This window comes from Capricornis sumatraensis, chromosome 8 (assembly GCF_032405125.1).
Source record: "Capricornis sumatraensis isolate serow.1 chromosome 8, serow.2, whole genome shotgun sequence".
Lineage (NCBI taxonomy): Eukaryota > Metazoa > Chordata > Mammalia > Artiodactyla > Bovidae > Capricornis > Capricornis sumatraensis.
In genome coordinates this window covers 64,648,677-64,668,944 of record NC_091076.1, presented here as the reverse complement: position 1 = coordinate 64,668,944, position 20,268 = coordinate 64,648,677, and the positions used below count along the sequence as shown (strand labels likewise).

Sequence of the window (20,268 nt, the reverse complement as noted above, 5' to 3'; positions counted from 1 at the left end):
ATGGTGGCCTTGAATGCAGGCCAGGATCTCTGTCCAGCAGCGTATAAATCTCAGCTGCCTGGGCCTTGCTGCATCGTCTGCACACGATGTCCTCAACTAGCAACATGAAGCTGGGCAGCCTCTTCCTCCTGGCCATTCTCCTCACCTTCAACACAAGACTCCAGGCAATTGGTAAGTCTCATCCCGCCTCTCAGAACAAGAAAGTCAGAAAGGGGAAAATCTAGCACTCCTGTGGAGTCTAAAGAGGGGGTGGAGAGGGGATGGGTAAACATGGAGAACCGTCCACATGAGGAGACACCGAGGCACACTTTGATTTTCCCCACGAGTCCCCATGCCAGCATCCCTCTGTCTGCTGACCTCCTCTGTCCCTTTCTCCAGAGGCCAATCTCTCCATTTGCACTGCCCTCACCTCCCCCTCTGTCTCTGCTCCATCAGCTTCTGGGTATGTTCCCAGTATCTCTACCCTCTTCTCTCCATTTGCTTCTACCTACAAACAAATACATTTCTGCATTGTTGAGAAACATGCTTCTGAACCCACTTCTGTTTTCTGTCTTTCTTGACAGTTACCAATCACACCTGAGCCCTTCTAATATCGCTTCAACCACCACCACCACTACAATCACCACCAATATCCCCCCTCCACCAATTATCCCCTGACTTCACTCTCCCAAAGCATCAATATCTTCCTGGTTGACAATCTAATAATTTTTTTCCATAGTCAACCTCCTTGGTATTTCTGCAGAATCTGACATTGTTCACGATTTTTCAATCTGAATCTGTCTTCCGTGGCTTCTGTCTTTGCTCTTCCTTTTCTGTGCTTTTGGCTTTCTTTTCCTACGCTTCCACAGCCAAAGATGATTTCTCTGGCTGTCTTGCTCCCCCCATATAAGCAATGACCAGACTTTGTCAAAGCTTCTTTCACAGTTTCTCTTATAGGCTTTGCAATCTGATTGCCACCACCCTAGTTACATACCTGGACCCTTGCAATACTCTTGGAACTCTTTCTCCTCTAAAACACATGTGTGTTGAATTCCAGCCAACTCTACACTGGAATGTGAGATTGTTCTTCCCAAAGTGCAGCTCTAATCAGGCGATTGATTTCCTCAAAATGTAAATATATTCTCTTATGTGACAACCTCCTCAACCCCAGACTGTGGAAATCTCCTTAATCCTTGAAATCCACAGTGTACTATTTCCATCATAAAAATAATGGGCACACTCAGTTCTTCTAGACTAGGGCAGTAGTTCTCAAACTTTAATATGACAGGAATTACCCAAGGATCCGGTTAAACTGCAGACTGTGATTCAGGTCTGGGATGGGGTCCAAAATTCTGCATTCTTAACAAGCTTCTAAGTGATGCTGATGACGCTGGCCTACAGACCACATTTTGGGTAGGAAGAGGCTCTGCCAATACTTTAGAATCACCCCAGAAGTGTATTAAAAAGCCAAGACCCTCGACTGGACCAATTAAATCAGGCTCTCTGAGGTCTCAAGCTCTGTGTTTGCTTGTGTGTTTACTGAGATAAAATTTACCATTTTAAGCTGTACCACTCAGTGGTTTTTAATATATTCACAATGTTGTACAGCCATCACCATCTAATTGCAAACCATTCATCACCCCCTAAAGAAAGCCCATACCCATTGTCAAACTCCCTGTTCTTTCCTCCCCACCCCCACACCCTTCTAATCCACTTTCCATCTGCGAAGCATTTTTCTATTCTAGATATTTCATGTAAAGGAAATTATATAACAATGTGGGCTTTTGTGTCTGGCTTCTTCAACATTTTCAAAATTTATCTAAATTTAGCATATATCAGTACTCCATTCCTTTTTATGGCTGGATCGTATAGCTCTACCAGGTGTGATTTATACATTCATCAGTTGATGGACATTTGTGTTATTTCTACTTTGTGGCTAGTAAGCAAGTTATGCTGCCTTGAGCATTTGTGTATAAATTTTTGTGTGAACATGCTTTCAGTTCCCTTGGGTGGATTTGCAAGGAGTAGAATTGCTGAGTCATGTGGCAAGTCTATGATTAATTTCTTGAGGAACTGCCAAGCTCTCTTTTCCACAGAGCCTGTACCAGTTTACCCAACATCAATCTGTGAGAGTTCTCAACCCTCCCACATCCTTTCCAACACTTGTTGACACCTGACTATTAATTATAGCCATCATAGTGATTGTGGGATATCTTACTGTGATACCTCATTGTGGTTTCAATTTGTATTTTGCTAGTGATTAATGTGATTAATGATACTGGGTGCTTTTTCATATGCTTAATGTTCGTTTGTATGTAATCTGTTCAAGAAATGTCTAATCAAGCCCTCCCTTTGCAAGATGGGAGGGTTTGTCCTTTTCTTGCTGAATTGTAGGAATTCATTATATATTCTGGATTGTTGTCACTGTTTAGTTGCTAAGATGTGTCTGACCCTTTTGCAACCTCATGGACTATAGCCCACCAGGCTCCGCTGTTCATGGGATTTCCCAGGCAAGAATACTAGGGTGGATTGCCATTTCCTTCTCCAGGGGATCTTCCTAACCCAGGGAACCAACCCATGTCTCCTGCGCTGTAGTCAAATCATTCACCACTGAGACACCTTAGAAGCATGCTTTAGACATTTGACCCTTATCAGACATATGATTTGCAAATATTTTCTCCCGCTCTGCGGATTTTCTTTCCATTTTCTTGACAGTGTTCTTTAATGCACAAGAGACTTTAATTTTTTGAGGGCCAACTTATATGCCTCTTTTTTGCTTTTGTTTTGGGTGTCATATTTAAGAAACCATTGCCCAATCCAAGGTCATAAAGATTTATACGTGTGTTTCCTCCTATGAGCTTTATGGTTTTAACTTTTACATTTAGGTCTTTGATCCATTTTGAGTGAATTTTTGTACATGTGTGTGTATACTGTACGGGTGTGTATTACTCACTCAGTCGTGTCTAACTCTTTGCGACCCCATGGACTATAGTCCAACAGGCTCCTCTGTCCATGGAATTCTCCAGGCAAGAATACTGGAATGGGTAGCCATTCCCTTCTCCAGGAGATCTTCCTGACCCGGGGATTGAGTCCAGGTCTCTCAAATTGCAGGTAGATTCTTTACTGTCTGAGCCACCAGGGAAGCGCATACTATAGGTATGTATGTATGTATACATATGATTTGAGGCAGTAATCCCAATATATTCTTTTGCATGTGGATGTCCATTTTCTCAGCACCATTTATTAAAAAGGCCATTCTTTCCCCATTGGATGGTCTTTGTCAATGTGTGTGACTGTATTTGTGAGTTCAAATCCCAGCTAATTCTCTAGCACAGTAATCACTAAACCACTCCTATCTAGTCTTTGCAGTCCCTTTCTCGTGTCACTTATTATTAAAGATGCATAGTGTTGTGAACTGTGGCTATTTCAGAGCAAACTTGATTTCCCATCCTAGTTTTAATCTGCCCTGTTGATATGAAAACTAAACATCCCAATTTCCTGAAACATCTAGTCCTGTTCCTTACACAGAGTTGATATTTTTCTTAGAATAAGTTAATGAATTAGAAACAAGGGAATGAATGAATGAGTAAATGAACCATGAGCAAATGAATGAATGGTTGGATATTGACGAAGAGTTGTGGTCCCCAGTTTTCCTCCACAAATTGGTAAAAGCTGATTAAATCCTAAAATGTCAGACATACTGGCTCTGGAAGAATCTCTAGTCCATCTCAGCATCAGCATCAGCTGGAGCCCTCATTAAAATATACAAGTATAGGCTCAACCCTGGGGAAGCTGTGTAATTAGGCCTGAAGAGGTCCTACTATCCGTAGTTCATTTTAAAGATGCTTGTTATCATCGGCCACATTTGGGAGTCACTCATCTACCAGCCTCTCTTCACTTGCTCAAACCACAACACCAGACAACCTCCACTTACAGAGTATAAAAGTGAGATTGAAAGAGATTCATAATGTGGATGGCAGAGGCAGGTCAACCCTGTGGCAGGAACCACAGTGAGAATTCTCTTGGTGGTGGTGATATACTCGTGGTAGAGGTGTTATTCTTTTGCCCAAGTCTTTGATCAGCTTCCAGGGCTGCCTCTGTCTTTAAACTCTGTCTCCAGGAGTATCAAAGAGCCACACTGAGACTTTTTGAGGGATCTGAATCCAATAAATTCTCATCTGAAGTAATTTCTTGACCTTTAAGGGCTCTACTCTGTATTCAAGGTTAATTTCACTGAATTGTATAGCAAAAGGGACATGTGCTTTAAAAGGAAATGTCTCTGAATTCAAATCCAAATATTCCTGCAAATCCTTCAGATATTATTTGATGGAACGGTCAGATGAGTTTCTCTGTGAGTTCATGTTTAAACAATGAAGACCTAGATCAAAGTGTATTCTGATGTTATTAGGTCATGGTCATTTACAACATAAATATTCATGGTATTTAAGTGTCTCAACCCAGTCTTTTCTGACCGTGAAGGTGTCTGTGAGGAGCAGTGCCGAGAAGACCGGGACTGCGCGGCAGGAGAGAAGTGCGTCGGCAATGGCTGTGGCCACGTGTGCTCACCAGCCCCGCAAGCAAGTAAGGTTGAGCGCCCTGCCCGATGTCCTGGGCTTGAAAGGACTATGCACTTGGTCCTTCCCAACCTTTCAACAAATGTTCAATAGTAATTTATCTTGAGTACGGTTTTGAATGTTTTCAACATAAAACATTCAAAGGATGGGGTGTTCTTTGAACTCCTTCATCATGGTACCATGCATTCAGTCCTTCTCAATTTTTTCCAGCACAGTCATTTTCAACTCAGTTCATTTGCCCAGTCATGTCTGACTCTTTGTGACCTGGTGAATAGCAGCATGCTAGGCCTCCCTGTCCATCACCAACTCCCAGAGTTTACACAAACTCATGTCCATCGAGTCAGCGATGCCATCCAACTATCTCATTCTCTGTCGTCCCCTTCTCCTCCTGCCCCCAACCCCCCCAGCATCAAGGTCTTTTCCTATGAGTCAACTCTTCACATGTGGTGGCCAAAGTGTTGGAGTTACAGCTTCAGCATCAGTCCTTCCAAAGAACACCCAGGACTGATCTCCTTTAGGATGGACTGGTTGGATCTCCTTGCAGTCCAAGGGACTCTCAAGAGTCTTGTCCAACACCACAGTTCAAAAGCATCAGTCGCTTTACCACCCCCCAAATATATATCTAGGTTGGAAAGCAAGACTCCACAACCAAAGCTATAGAAACCACCATTACCCAGAGAAACATCACTGCTGGTCGTTCCACACTTACTCTGTCCGTGTGTATGGATGTGTTAGTGATTGCACATTTTTAATTCATTAAGATATTTAGCCTTCCCTCAGCACATTTTAGTTTTAACTTTTTATTATGGGCAATCTATGTGAAAAGCAGACAGATTGGTATAATGATACACCATGTACCCATCACCCAACCATTGTCAATGTGTGGTCTTTCTTCCTTCTTATCTAATTCCACTCACTTCCCCCATCCCTGTTATTTTCAGATTTCAGGCGTTATTTTATCACATTCTACATGTATTCTACATGTATCTCTAAAAGAGAGGATAAGGTTTATCTTACCTGTTTGGTTGTTATTTTATTTACTGTTGTAGATGTATTTACTGGACACATAGTTTTTCATTATATAACCTATTTTATTTCTGCAACCTGTCTATCTTTTTCCCTCTCTCTTAAGTTTTGCATTTAGAAAGCTTTATGTTTTTTGTTCTAATAGGTACCTTATATCAAGACCTTAGTGTACTAACCATGATCCCCACCCTTTATTTATTATTGCCTATAGATTTCCTACTATGACTAATAGTAAATAATACTATGCGAAGTCGATTCAGTCGTGTCCGACTCTGTGCAACCCCATAGACAGCAGCCCACCAGGCTCCCCAGTCCCTGGGATTTTCCAGGCAAGAACACCGGAGTGGGTTGCCATTTCCTTCTCCAATGCATGAAAGTGAAAAATGAAAGTGAAGTTGCTCAGTCGTGTCTGACTCTTCCCGACCCCGTGGACTGCAGCCTACCAGGCTCCTTTGTCCATGGGATTTTCCAGGCAAGAGTACTGGAGTAGGGTGCCATTGCCTTCTCCGAAATAATACTATAGCGAGAGCAAATAATAAAAATAATTCATTTCTTTCTTTATTCCTCCCCACTTTCCTATCCCCAGCAGTTAAGTTTAAGCAACATCCTTGCATTTGCACTGAATCTTGTTAAGGTACTTATCAAGCTTACTCTGCTTTTCGTATGTTCTTTCCTTGTCCTTCCTGATATTTAATAGATATATTGTCACAGCCCAGAGAGGGTTCATAGACTCTCTTCATGAACATTATTGAGTCTTAATTCTTCTGTAAGTATGTATTTAATGACCTTACTAGTCCCAATTTTCCTATCTCTCCACTACTTTGGTTGGCTGACAGTCAACCTCTAGTGGGTTCCTTAGGGAGCTCTCGTAGGAATGATGTCCCCAGGCTTCTCTACCAGTCACCTCATTGCTTTCCTCAGATTTCTGCACAGATGCAGACACCTCATTGGTCTGGTGGAAGGTGGTGTTTAGTCTCCTTCCACCCACTCATATTCTGGAGTCTGAGGGGATATCTTGTTCTACAGATCTGTTGTCTGTATGTTTTGAACTGTGCTATTTTGATTGCTCTGTTTTTCTGGGGAGATTCTAGAAGGTTCAAAAACTATGCCAATCTGCAAAATTAAAACCAAGTTCCCAGAATCTGACATTATTTTTGTCTCACAACTTCCAATTATCTCCTTTATGAAGTGTCTACTCAATTCTTTTCCCCAATTTACTCTTTGGTTATGAATTGTTACTATTGACTTGTAAGGAATTCTGGATCCAAATTGTTTGTTGTATACTTGTATTATAAACATTTTCTCTCAATGAGGCTTTTTTTTCCTCTGTCTTAATGTTGTCATTCAATGAAGAAAAGTTCATAATTTTAATGAGATTCCATCTATTTTAATGGCCAGTAACATTTCTGTAAAATTTAAGAAATATTTGCCTATCTTAAGGTCCTAAAGCTATCTTTTATAGCATTTTCTAGAAGCTTTATTGCTATACCTTTCTCTTATATCTGTTAACTCACTTGAACAGATTTGTTGTGTGCCGTGAGGTAGGAGACAAGGTTTCTTTTATTTCATACGGAGACCCCCGTTCATCCAACCACAATTTCAGTCCTACAAGTTTGCTGAACTTATCTCGATTCTTATCTTGATAATTGTTGGTTTTGGTGAACTTTCGTATAAAATTTCAGAGTCAGCTTATGCATTTTTGTGACAAATCCTTTTACAATTTTGACTGGCACTGTATTAAATTTCAGTTTTGGAAAGAAAATGATATCTTTAAAACACCGTATCTTTTCATCCAAGAACATGGCATCTCTCTGCATTTATGAGATAGTTAATTTTTTTTTCTTTGTTGTATCGTATAGGCTTTTGCACATAACTAGATAGATGTAGTTCTAGGGAGTTGATGGTTTTTGAATGATATTGTAAAGGCATTTGAAGTATTTATTCTGAGATTGTAAGAGAAGAGCTTTTAACCACATATTTCCGGTCATCAGCCATCTGTAGCATCGAGTGCAGTGAAGACAGGGATTGTGGGAGAGGAAAAGAGTGCATCCAGGACGGCTGTAGGCGAATCTGCTCCCCGCTGATGAGTGTAGGTGAGTCCTGACTCTCTCCACCCTGCTCTGTCCTGGAAAAGTTAAGTGCATCATGTGATCTGATTTGGCACAATTGTGTGGTCATCCAGAGAAACAAACCAGAATGTCCGAGGTGTTTATGATGATCACTGTATCTGGAGTCACTTGTCTAGTGCAGCCTCTCTTCACTTGCCCAGGCCATACATCACTCACCCAGGTACAGATGATAAAAGAGAGCCAGAAAGAGATGAATCGTGAGGAGGGCCGAAGCAGGTCAGCCCTGCGGCAGGACCCACAGTGAGAATTCTCTTGGTGGTGGTGATGTGATTGTTGGTTCAGATGTTGTTCTTTTGCCAAAGGTTTTGATGCAGCTTCCAGGGTTGACTCCATCTTTAAATTCTGTCTCTATGAGGATCAAAAAGTCACATTGAGACCTTTAGGGATTAGAATCCAGTAAATCCTCTACTTGCATCAGAAATATTTCTGGACCTTTAGGGGCTCAACTCTATATTCAAGGTTAATTTTACTGAATTGTGTAGAAAAAGGGACATGTGCTTTAAAGGCAAAGGACCCAGAATTTAAGTCCCAACTCTGCCATGGACCAGACAATCTCTCAAAAGCCTCATTTATAAACTACAAAAAATAAAACCTACTGGTTAAAGATCATTGGGGTTGCCATTAACCTGCTTTCCTTGCATCTTTCTTTCCTACAAAAACTTCAGTCCTAAGGAATTACTCCAAATACCCCTGCAAATACCTCAGCTATTATTTGCTGTTAGGGTCTGATGAGGTTCTATGTGAGGTCATATTTAAACAGCGAAGTCCTAGATCAAAGTATATGCTGCTGTTGTTACGTCATGGTCATTTATAAGTATTTATTTAGTTTAAGAGTCTCAGCCAGTCTTTTCTGACCGTGAAGGTGTCTGTGAGGAGCAGTGCCGAGAAGACCGGGACTGCGCCGCGGGAGAGAAGTGCATCGGCAATGGCTGTGGCCACGTGTGCTCACCAGCCCCGCAAGCAAGTAAGGCTGAGTGCCCTGCCCGATGTCCTGGGCTTAAAAGGACTATGCACTTGGTCCTTCCCAACCTTTCAGCTAATGTTCAATACTAATTTATCTGGAGTATGGTTTTGAATGTTTTCAACATAAAACATTCAAAGGATGGGGTGTTCTTTGAACTCCTTCATCACGGTACCATGCATTTAGTCCTCAATTGTTTCCAGCACAGTCACTTTACCACCCCCTGAATATATATCTATGGCTGGAAAGCAAGACTCTACAACCAAAGCTATAGAAACAAATAAATGGAACCCACACTCCCTTTGCCCAGAGAAACATCACTGTTGGTCATTCCATACGTACTCTGTCCGTGTGTATGGACATGTTAGTGATTGCACATTTTTAACTCTAAGATATTTAGCCTTCCCTCAGCACATTTCAGTTTTAACTTTTTATTACAGGCAATCTATGTACAAAGCAGACAGATTGGTAGAATGATACACCATGTACCCATCACCCAACCATTGTCAACGTTTGGTCTTTCTTCATTCACGTCTAATCCCACCCACTTCCCCCATCCCTGTTATTTTCAGATTCCAGGCATTATTTTATCGCATATTAATTCTACATATATCTTTAAAAGAGATATATAAGATTTATCTTAGCTGTTTGGTTGTTATTTTATTTACTGTTGTAGATACATTTATTCAACACATAGTCTTTCATTATATAACCTATTTCATTTCTGCAACCTGTCTATCCCTTTCCCTCTCTCTTATTATATGTTCTGCATTTAGAAAGCTTTATGCTTTTTGTTCTTATACATATCTTATATCAAGACCTTACAGTACTAACTGTGGTCCCCACCCTTTATTTATTATTCCCTATAGATTTCTTAGCATGAGTAATAGTCATAATAAAATTAGCTCATTTCCTTCTCTCCTTCCTCCCCACTTCTCTATCCCCAGCAGTTAAGTTTAAGCAATATCCTTGCATTTGCACTGAATCATGTTAAGGTACTTATCAAGTTTACTCTGCTTTTCGTATGTTCATTCCTTTGTCCTTCCTGATATTTAATATGTATATTGTCACAGCCCAGAGAGGGTTCATAGAGTCTCTTCATAATATTGAGTCTTAATTCTTCTGTAAGTATGTATTTAATGACCTTACTAGCCCCAGTCTTCCTATCTCTCCACTCCTTTCGTTGGCTGACAGTCAACCTCTAGTGGGTTCCTTAGGAAGCTCTCGTAGGAATGATGTCCCCAGGCTTCTCCACCAGTCACCTCATCTCTTTCCTCGGATTTCTGCTCAGATGCAGACACCTCATTGGTCTGCTGGAAGGTGGTGTTTAGTCTCCTTCCACCCACTCATATTCTGGAGTTTGAGGGGATATCTTGTTCTGCAGATCTGTTGTTTATGTGTTTTGAATTGTGCTATTTTGATTGCTCTGTTTTTCTGGGGAGATTCTAGAAGGTTAAAAACTATGCCAACTGGCACAATAAAAACCACCTTCCCAGAATCTGACATTACTTTTGTCTCACAACTTCCAATTATCTCCTTTATGGGGTGTCTGCTGAATCCTTTTCCCCATTTTTCTCTCAGTTTATGAATTGTTACTGTTGACTTGTAAGGAACTCTGGATCCAAATTGTTGTATATCTGTATTACAAACTTTTTCTCTCAATGAGGCTTGTCTTTTCTCTGTCTTAATGTTGTCATTCAATGAAGAAAAGTTCATAATTTTAATGAGATTCCATCTACCTATCTATTTTCATGGTCAATAATATTTCTGAAAAATTTAAGAAATATTTGCCTACCCCAAGGTCCTGAAGCTATCTTTTATAGCATTTTCTAGAAGCTTTATTGCTTTACCTTTCCCTTAGACCTATAACTCACTTGCACAGATTTGTTGTGTGATGTGAGATAGGAGACAAGGTTTCTTTTTTTTCATACAGAGAGCCCAGGTCATCCAAGCACATTTCGGTCCTGCAAGTTTGCTAAACTTATCTCGATTCCTATCTTGATAATTGTTGAATTTGGTGAACTTTTGTATAAAATTTCAGAGTCAGCTTGTCTATTTTTGTGACAAATCATTCTACAGTTTTGACTGGGACTGTATGAAATTTCAATTTGGGAAAGAAACGGATATCTTTAAAACACTGTATCTTTTTATCCATGAACATGACATCTGTCTGCATTTATAAGAGTTAATTTTTTTTCTTTTTTCATATTGTGTAGTTTTCTGCACATAATTGGATAGATATATTTCCAGGGAATTGCTGGTTTTTGAATGATATTGTAAAGGCATTTGAAGTATTTATTCTGAGATTGTAAGAGAAGAGCTTTTAACCACATATTTCTGCTCATCAGCCATCTGTAGCATCGAGTGCAGTGAAGACAGGGATTGTGGGAGAGGAAAAGAGTGCATCCAGGATGGCTGTCGGCGAATCTGCTCCCCGCTGATGAGTGTAGGTGAGTCCTGACTCTCTCCACCCTGCTCTGTCCTGGAAAAGTTAAGTGCATGACATGATCTGATCTGGCACAATTGTGTGGTCATCCAGAGAAACAAACCAGAATGCTGAGGTGTTCATGATAATCACTGTATCTGAAGACACTTGTCTAGTGCAGCCTCTCTTCACTTGCCCAGGCCATACATCACTCACCCAGGTACAGACGATAAAAGCGAGCCAGAAAGAGATGAATCGTGAGGAGGGCCGAAGCAGGTCAGCCCTGCAGCAGGACCCACAGTGAGAATTCTCTTGGCGGTGGTGATGTGATTGTTGGTTGAGATGTTGTTCTTTTGCCAAGGTTTTGATGCAGCTTCCAGGGCTGCCTCCATCTTTAAATTCTGTCTCTATGAGTACCAAAAAGTCACATCGAGACCTTCTTTAGGGATTAGAACCCAGTAAATAATTGCATAAAAAAATAATTCCTGGACCTTTCGGGGCTCCACTCTATATTCAAAGTTAATTTCACTGAATTGTATAGAAAAAGGCACATGTGCTTTAAAGGCAAAGAACCGGACTTGAAGTCTGGTTGAATTTGAACCAGACTTGAAGTCTCAACTCTGCCATGGACCAGACAATCTCTTAATGGCCTCATCTATAAGATACCAAAAATAAAACCTACTGGTTAAAGATCATTGGGGTTACCATTAAACCGCTTTCCTTGCATCTTTCTTTCCTACAAAGACTTCAGTCCTAAGGAATTACTCCAAATACCCCTGCAAATACCTCAGCTATTATTTGCTGTTAGGGTCAGATGAGGTTCTATGTGAGATCATATTTAAACAGCGAAGTCCTAGATCAAAGTATGTGCTGCTATTGTTATGCCATGGTCATTTATAAGTATTTATTTAGTTTAAGAGTCTCAGCCAGTCTTTTCTGACCGTGAAGGTGTCTGTGAGGAGCAGTGCCGAGAAGACCGGGACTGCGCGGCAGGAGAGAAGTGCGTCGGCAATGGCTGTGGCCACGTGTGCTCACCAGCCCCGCAAGCAAGTAAGGCTGAGCGCCCTGCCCGATGTCCTGGGCTTAAAAGGACTATGCACTTGGTCCTTCCCAACCTTTCAGCTAATATCAGTAGTAATTTATCTTGAGTATGGTTTTGAATGTTTTCAACATAAAACACTCAAAGGATGGGGTGTTCTTTGAACTCCTTCATCACGGTACCATTGCATTCAGTCCTTCTCAATTGTTTCCAGCACACTCACTTTCAGTTCAGTTCAGTGCAGTCGCTCACTTGTGTCCGACTCTTTGCGACCCCATGAATTGCAGCACGCCAGGCCTCCCTGTCCATCACCAACTCCCTGAGTCCACTCAGACTCACGTGCATCAAGTCAGTGATGCCATCCAGCCATCTCATCCTCGGTCGTCCCCTTCTCCTCCTGCCCGCAGTCCCTCCCAGCATCAGACTCTTTTCCAATGAGTCAACTCTTCGCATGAGGTGGCCAAAGTAGTGGAGCTTCCGCTTTAGCATCATTCTTTCAAAGAAATCCCAGGGCTGATCTCCTTCAGAATGGACTGGTTGGATCTCCTTGCAGTCCAAGGGACTCTCAAGAGTCTTCTCCAACACCACAGTTCAAAAGCATCAGTTCTTCGGCACTCAGCCTTCTTCATAGTCCAACTCTCACATCCATACATGACCACAGGAAAAACCACAGCCTTGACTAAATGGACCTTAGTCGGCAAAGGTCTCTGCTTTTGAATATGCTATCTAGGTTGGTCATAACTTTTCTTCCAAGGAGTAAGCGTCTTTTAATTTCATGGCTGCAATCACCATCTGCACTGATTTTGGAGCCCCCAAAAATAAAGTCTGACACTGTTTCCACTGTTTCCCCATCTATTTGCCATGAAGTGATGGGACCGGATGCCATGATCTTCATTTTCAGAATATTGAGCTTTAGGCCAACTTTTTCACTCTCCTCTTTCACTTTCATCAAGAGGCTTTTTAGTTCTTCTTCACTTTCTGCCATAAGGGTGGTGTCATCTGCCACTCCCCAAATATATATCTATGGCTGGAAAGCAAGACTCTACAACCAAAGCTATAGAAATAAATAAATGCAATCCACACTCCCTTTGCCCAAAGAAACATCACTGTTGGTCATTCCATACGTACTCTGTTGTGTGTATGGACATGTTAGTGAATGCACATTTTTAACTCATTAAGATATTTAGCCTTCCCTCAGAGCATTTCAGTTTTAACTTTTTATTATAGGCAATCTATGTACAAAGCAGACAGATTGGTAGAATGATACACCATGTACCCATCACCCAACCATTGTCAACGTGTGGTCTTTCTTCCTTCACGTCTAATCCCACCCACTTCCCCCATCCCTGTTATTTTCAGATTCTAGGCATTATTTTATCACATATTAATTCTACATATATCTTTAAAAGAGATGTATAAGCTTTATCTTAGCTGTTTGGTTGTTATTTTATTTACTGTTGTAGATGTATTTGTTAGACACATAGTCTTTCATTAAATAACCTATTTTATTTCTGCAAAGGGATAGATTTATATCTATCACTTTCCCTTTCTCTTATTATATGTTCTGCATTTAGAAAGCTTTATGCTTTTTGTTCTTATATTTATCTTATATCAAGACCTTAGAGTATTAACCATAGTCCCCACCCTTTTTTATTATTGCCTATAGATTTCCTACTATAAGTAATAGTCATAATAAAATTAGCTCATTTCCTTCTTTCCTTCCTCCCCACATCCCTATCCCCAGCAGTTAAGTTTAAGCGATATCCTTGCATTTGCACTGAATCTTGTTAAGGTACTTATCAAGCTACTCTGCTTTTTGTATGTTTTTCCTTTGTCCTTCCTGATATTTAATAGGTATATAGTCACAGCCTAGAGAGGGTTCATAGACTCTCTTCATGAACATTATTGAGTCTTAATTCTTCTGTAAGTATGTATTTAATGACTTTACTAGCCCCGGTTTTCCTATCTCTCCACTCCTTTGGTTGGTTGGCAGTCAACCTCTAGTGGGTTCCTTAGGAAGCTCTCGTAGGAATGATGTCCCCAGGCTTCTCCACCAGTCACCTCATTGCTTTCCTCGGATTTCTGCACAGATGCAGACACCTCATTGGTCTGCTGGAAGGTGGTGTTTTGTCTCCTTCCACCCACTCATATTTTGGAGTTTGAGGGGATATCTTGTTCTACAGATTTGTTGTCTATGTATTTTGAATTGTGCTATTTTGATTGCTCTGTTTTTCTGGGGAGATTCTAGAAGGTTCAAAAACTATCCCAATCTGCACAATTAAAACAGAGGTCCCAGAATCTGACATTATTTTTGTCTCACAACTTCCAATTATCTCCTTTATGGAGTGTCTGCTGAATCCTTTTCCCCATTTTTCTCCTAGTTTATGAATTGTTACTATTGACTTGTAAGGAACTCCGGATCCAAATTGTTTGTTGTATATATGTATTATAAACTTTTTCTCTCAATGAGGCTTGTCTTTTCTCTGTCTTAATGTTGTCATTCAATGAAGGAAAGTTCATAATTTAAATGAGATTCCATCTACCTATCTATTTTCATGGTCAGTAATATTTCTGAAAAATTTAAGAAATATTTGCCTATCCCAAGGTCTTGAAGCTATCTTTTATAGCATTTTCTAGAAGCTTTATTGCTTTACCTTTCCCTTAGATCTATAACTCACTGGAACAGATTTGTTGTGTGGTGTGAGGTAGGAAACAAGGTTTCTTTTTTTCATACAGAGAGCCCAGGTCATCCAACCACATTTCAGTCCTACAAGTTTACTAAACTTATCTCCATTCCTATCTTGATAATTATTGGTTTTGGTGAACTTTTGTATAAAATTTCAGGGTCAGCTTGTCTATTTTTGTGACAAATCCTTCTGCAATTTTGAGTGGGACTGTATTAAATTTCAATTTGGGAAAGAAACTGATATCTTTAAAACACTGTATCTTTTTATCCATGAACATGGTATCTGCCTGCATTTATAAGATTCTTAAATTTTTTTCTTTGTTGTTTCATATAGTTTTCTGCACATAACTGGATAGATGTACTTCTAGGGAATTGATGGTTTTTGAATGACATTGTAAAGGCATTTGAAGTATTTATTCTGAGATTGTAAGAGAAGAGCTTTTAACCACATATTTCTGCTCATCAGCCATCTGTAGCATCGAGTGCAGTGAAGACAGGGATTGTGGGAGAGGAAAAGAGTGCATCCAGGATGGCTGTCGGCGAATCTGCTCCCCGCTGATGACTGTAGGTGAGTCCTGACTCTCTCCACCCTGCTCTGTCCTGGAAGAGTTAAACGCATCATGTGATCTGATCTGGCACAATTGTGTGGTCATCCAGAGAAACAAACCAGAATGCTGAGGTGTTTATGATGATCACTGTATCTGAAGACACTTGTCTAGTGCAGCCTCTCTTCACTCGCCCAGGCCATACATCAGTCACCCAGGTACAGATATAAAAGCGAGCTGAAGGGAGATGAATCGTGAGGAGGGCCGAAGCAGGTCAGCCCTGCCGCAGGACCCACAGTGAGAATTCTGTTGGTGGTGGTGATGTGATTGTTGGTTGAGATGTTGTTCTTTTGCCAAAGGTTTTGATGCAGCTTCCAGGGCTGCCTCCGTGTTTTAATTCTGTCTCTATGAGTATCAAAAAGTCACATCGAGACCTTCTTTAGGGATTAGAATCCAGTAGGTCCTCTACTTGCATCGGAAATAATTTCTGGATTTAGGGGCTCCACTCTATATTCAAAGTTAATTTCACTGAATTTTATAGAAAAGGCATATGTGCTTTAAGGCAAAGAACCGGACTTGAAGTCTGGTTGAACTTGAACCGGACTTCAAGTCCCAACTTTGCCATGGACCGGACAATCTCTCAACGGCCTCATCTATAAAACACCGAAAATAAAACCTACTGGTTAAAGATCATTGGGGTTACCATTAACCTGCTTTCCTTGCAGCTTTCTTTCCTAAGACTTCAGTCCTAAGGCATTTCTCCAAACACCCCTGCAAATACCTGAGTTATTATTTGCTGTTAGGGTCAGATGAGGTTCTATGTGAGGTCATATCTAAACAGCGAAGTCCAGCTCTAAGTATGCGTAGCTCTTGTTATGCCATGGTCATTTAAACATTTATTTAGCTTAAGAGTCTCAGCCCAGTCTTTTCTGACCGTGAAGGTGTCTGTGAGGAGCAGTGCCGAGAGGACCAGGACTGCGCGGCAGGAGAGAAGTGCGTCGGCAATGGCTGTGGCCGCATGTGCTCCCCAGCCCCGCAAGCAAGTGAGGCTGAGCGCCCTGCTCGATGTCCTCGTCCCAGCAGGCATATATGCTTTGTTCTGCCCACCTTTTCAACAATTGTTCAATAGCAATTAACTCTTTTTTTTTTTTTTTTTTTTTTTTATTTTATTTTATTTATTTATTTATTTATTTTTGACTTTTTTTTTTATTAAATTTTAAAATCTTTAATTCTTACATGTGTTCCCAAACATGAAACCCCCTCCCACCTCCCTCCCCATAACATCTCTGTGGGTGATCCCCATGCACCAGCCCCAAGCATGCTGTATCCTGCGTCAGACATAGACTGGCGATTCAATTCTTACATGATAGTATACATGATAGAATGCCATTCTCCCAAATCATCCCGCCCTCTCCCTCTCTCTCTGAGTCCAAAAGTCCGTTATACACAGCTGTGTCTTTTTTCCTGTCTTGCATACAGGGTCGTCATTGCCATCTTTCTAAATTCCATATATATGTGTTAGTATACTGTATTGGTGTTTTTCTTTCTGGCTTACTTCACTCTGTATAATTGGCTCCAGTTTCATCCATCTCATCAGAACTGATTCAAATGAATTCTTTTTAACGGCTGAGTAATACTCCATTGTGTACATGTACCACAGCTTTCTTATCCATTCATCTGCTGATGGACATCTAGGTTGTTTCCATGTCCTGGCTATTATAAACAGTGCTGCGATGAACATTGGGGTACATGTGTCTCTTTCAATTCTGGTTTCCTCGGTGTGTATACCCAGCAGTGGGATTGCTGGGTCATAAGGTAGTTCTATTTGCAATTTTTTAAGGAATCTCCACACTGTTCTCCATAGTGGCTGTACTAGTTTGCATTCCCACCAACAGTGTAGGAGGGTTCCCTTTTCTCCACACCCTCTCCAGCATTTATTGCCTGCAGATTTTTGGATCGCAGCCATTCTGACTGGTGTGAAGTGGTACCTCATTGTGGTTTTGATTTGCATTTCTCTGATAATGAGTGATGTTGAGCATCTTTTCATGTGTTTGTTAGCCATCCGTATGTCTTCTTTGGAGAAATGTCTATTTAGTTCTTTGGCCCATTTTTTGATTGGGTCGTTTATTTTTCTGGAATTGAGCTGCATAAGTTGCTTGTATATTTTTGAGATTAGTTGTTTGTCAGTTGCTTCATTTGCTATTATTTTCTCCCATTCAGAAGGCTGTCTTTTCACCTTGCATATATTTTCCTTTGTTGTGCAGAAGCTTTTAATTTTAATTAGATCCCATTTGTTTATTTTTGCTTTTATTTCCAGAATTCTGGGAGGTGGATCATAGAGGATCCTGCTGTGATTTATGTCTGAGAGTGTTTTGCCTATATTCTCAACAAAATTCTAGCAATCAGAATCCAACAACATATTAAAAAGATCATACACCATGACCAAGTGGGCTTTATCCCAGGGATGCAAGGATTCTTCAATATCCGCAAATCAATCAATGTAATTCACCACATTAACAAATTGAAAAATAAAAACCATATGATTATCTCAATAGATGCAGAGAAGGCCTTTGACAAAATTCAACATCCATTTATGATAAAAACTCTCCAGAAAGCAGGAATAGAAGGAACATACCTCAACATAATAAAAGCTATATATGACAAACCCACAGCAAACATTATCCTTAATGGTGAAAAATTGAAAGCATTTCCCCTAAAGTCAGGAACAAGACAAGGGTGTCCACTTTCACCGCTACTATTCAACATAGTTCTGGAAGTTTTGGCCACAACAATCAGAGCAGAAAAAGAAATAAAAGGAATCCAAATTGGAAAAGAAGAAGTAAAACTCTCACTGTTTGCAGATGACATGATCCTCTACATGGAAAACCCTAAAGACTCCACCAGAAAATTACTAGAGCTCATCAATGAATATAGTAAAGTTGCAGGATATAAAATCAACACACAGAAATCCCTTGCATTCCTATACACTAATAATGAGAAAGTAGAAAAAGAAATTAAGGAAACAATTCCATTCACCATTGCAACAAAAAGAATAAAATACTTAGGAATATATCTACCCAAAGAAACTAAAGACCTATATATAGAAAACTATAAAACACTGATGAAAGAAATCAAAGAGGACACTAATAGATGGAGAAATATATCATGTTCATGGATTGGAAGAATCAATATAGTGAAAATGAGTATACTACCCAAAGCAATTTACAAATTCAATGCAATCCCTATCAAGCTACCAGCCATATTTTTCACAGAACTAGAACAAATACTTTCAAGATTTGTATGGAAATACAAAAAACCTCGAATAGCCAAAGCAATCTTGAGAAAGAAGAATGGAACTGGAGGAATCAACTTGCCTGACTTCAGGCTCTACTACAAAGCCACAGTCATCAAAACAGTATGGTACTGGCACAAAGACAGACATATAGATCAATGGAACAAAATAGAAAGCCCAGAGATAAATCCACACACATATGGACACCTTATCTTTGACAAAGGAGGCAAGAATATACAATGGAGTAAAGACAATCTCTTTAACAAGTGGTGCTGGGAAAACTGGTCAACCACTTGTAAAAGAATGAAACTAGATCACTTTCTAACACCGCACACAAAAATAAACTCAAAATGGATTAAAGATCTAAATGTAAGACCAGAAACTATAAAACTCCTAGAGGAGAATATAGGCAATTAACTCTTGAGTATGGTTTTGAACAGTTTCATCATAAAATATTTTTAAAAAGGAGATCTTTGGGACTCTTCCATCACAATCTCATTGCATTCCGTAAGTCAACTTTTTTTCAGCTGGACCCTTCTTTTTAAGAACAAGTCTTCTCTTTATCCTCTTCCCCCCAAATGTATATTTATGGTTGCAAAACAAGACTCTACATCTAAAACTATGTAACCATATAAATGACACCCACAATATCATCACCCAGAGAAACATCATTGTTAATCTTTCTACACTTACTCTCTCTGTGTATGAACATGTTAGTGATTGCACATTTTTTTACTCATTAAGGTATTTTGAACGTCCCTAAGCAGATTTCAGTGTCACTTTTCATTTCGGGAAATTCTTCACACAAAGCAGACACATTGTGAGATGATAGACCATGTACCCATCACCCAGCTTCAACCATTATCAACATGTGGTCATCCTTCTTTCAGATCTAATCCCACCCACCTCCCCTCATCCCCTGATATTTTTAAGCAAATTCCAGATGTCATTTTATTACATATTATTTCTATATACATCTCTGAGAGAGATACATGAGGTTTATCTTACCTTTTTTGGTTGCCATTTTATTTACTGTTGTGAATGTATTTATCAGATGTATAGTCATTGATCATATAGCCTATTTTATTTCTGTCATCTGTCTCTCCTTTTCCCTGTCTCTTACTGAGTGCTTTGCATTTAGAAAGCTTTGTGGGTTTTGTTCTGATAGTTACCTTATACCAAGACCATAGAGTACTACCCTTTGCTATTGTTCAGTTGCTGAGTTGTGTCCAGCTCTTTGCAACCCCATGGACTGCAACACGCCAGGCTTCCCTGTTCTTCACTATCTCCCAGAGTTTCCTCAAACTCATGTCCATTGAGTCGGTGATGCCATCCAACCATCTCATCCTCTGTCACCCCCTTCTCCTCTTGCCCTCAATCTTGCCCAGGCTCAGGGTCTTTTCTAATGAGTTAACTCTTCACACCGGGTACCCAAAGTGTTGGCGCTTCAGCTTCAGCGTCAATCCTTCCAATGAATATTCAGGGTTGATTTCCTTTAGGATTGACTGGTTTGATCTCCTTGCAGTCCAAGGGACTCTCAAGAGTCTTCTCTTCTGTCCCCCTCTTTTTTTAATTATCATCTATAGGTTTCCTACTATGAGTTACAGACATA

General features: G+C 40.2%; 1 protein-coding gene across 3 annotated transcripts in view; it reads left to right on the top strand.

Annotated features, from left to right (window-relative positions):
- The first annotated feature begins 97 nt into the window (after window positions 1-97).
- The window catches only part of LOC138083960 (keratin-associated protein 5-1-like), a 37,695-nt gene continuing 17,524 nt past the window's right edge, over window positions 98-20,268 (top strand). Inside the window, exons 1-8 of one of the 3 annotated variants that reach the window (XM_068977981.1) lie at window positions 98-171; window positions 4,459-4,560; window positions 7,571-7,672; window positions 8,571-8,672; window positions 11,018-11,119; window positions 12,043-12,144; window positions 15,286-15,387; window positions 16,306-16,407. In XM_068977981.1, the coding sequence (XP_068834082.1) occupies window positions 105-171; window positions 4,459-4,560; window positions 7,571-7,672; window positions 8,571-8,672; window positions 11,018-11,119; window positions 12,043-12,144; window positions 15,286-15,387; window positions 16,306-16,407 (781 nt within the window). In that variant the 5' untranslated portion in view covers window positions 98-104. The remainder of the gene's footprint in view (window positions 172-4,458; window positions 4,561-7,570; window positions 7,673-8,570; window positions 8,673-11,017; window positions 11,120-12,042; window positions 12,145-15,285; window positions 15,388-16,305; window positions 16,408-20,268) is intronic. The other 2 variants (XM_068977982.1, XM_068977983.1) reach the window with 2 other exon arrangements.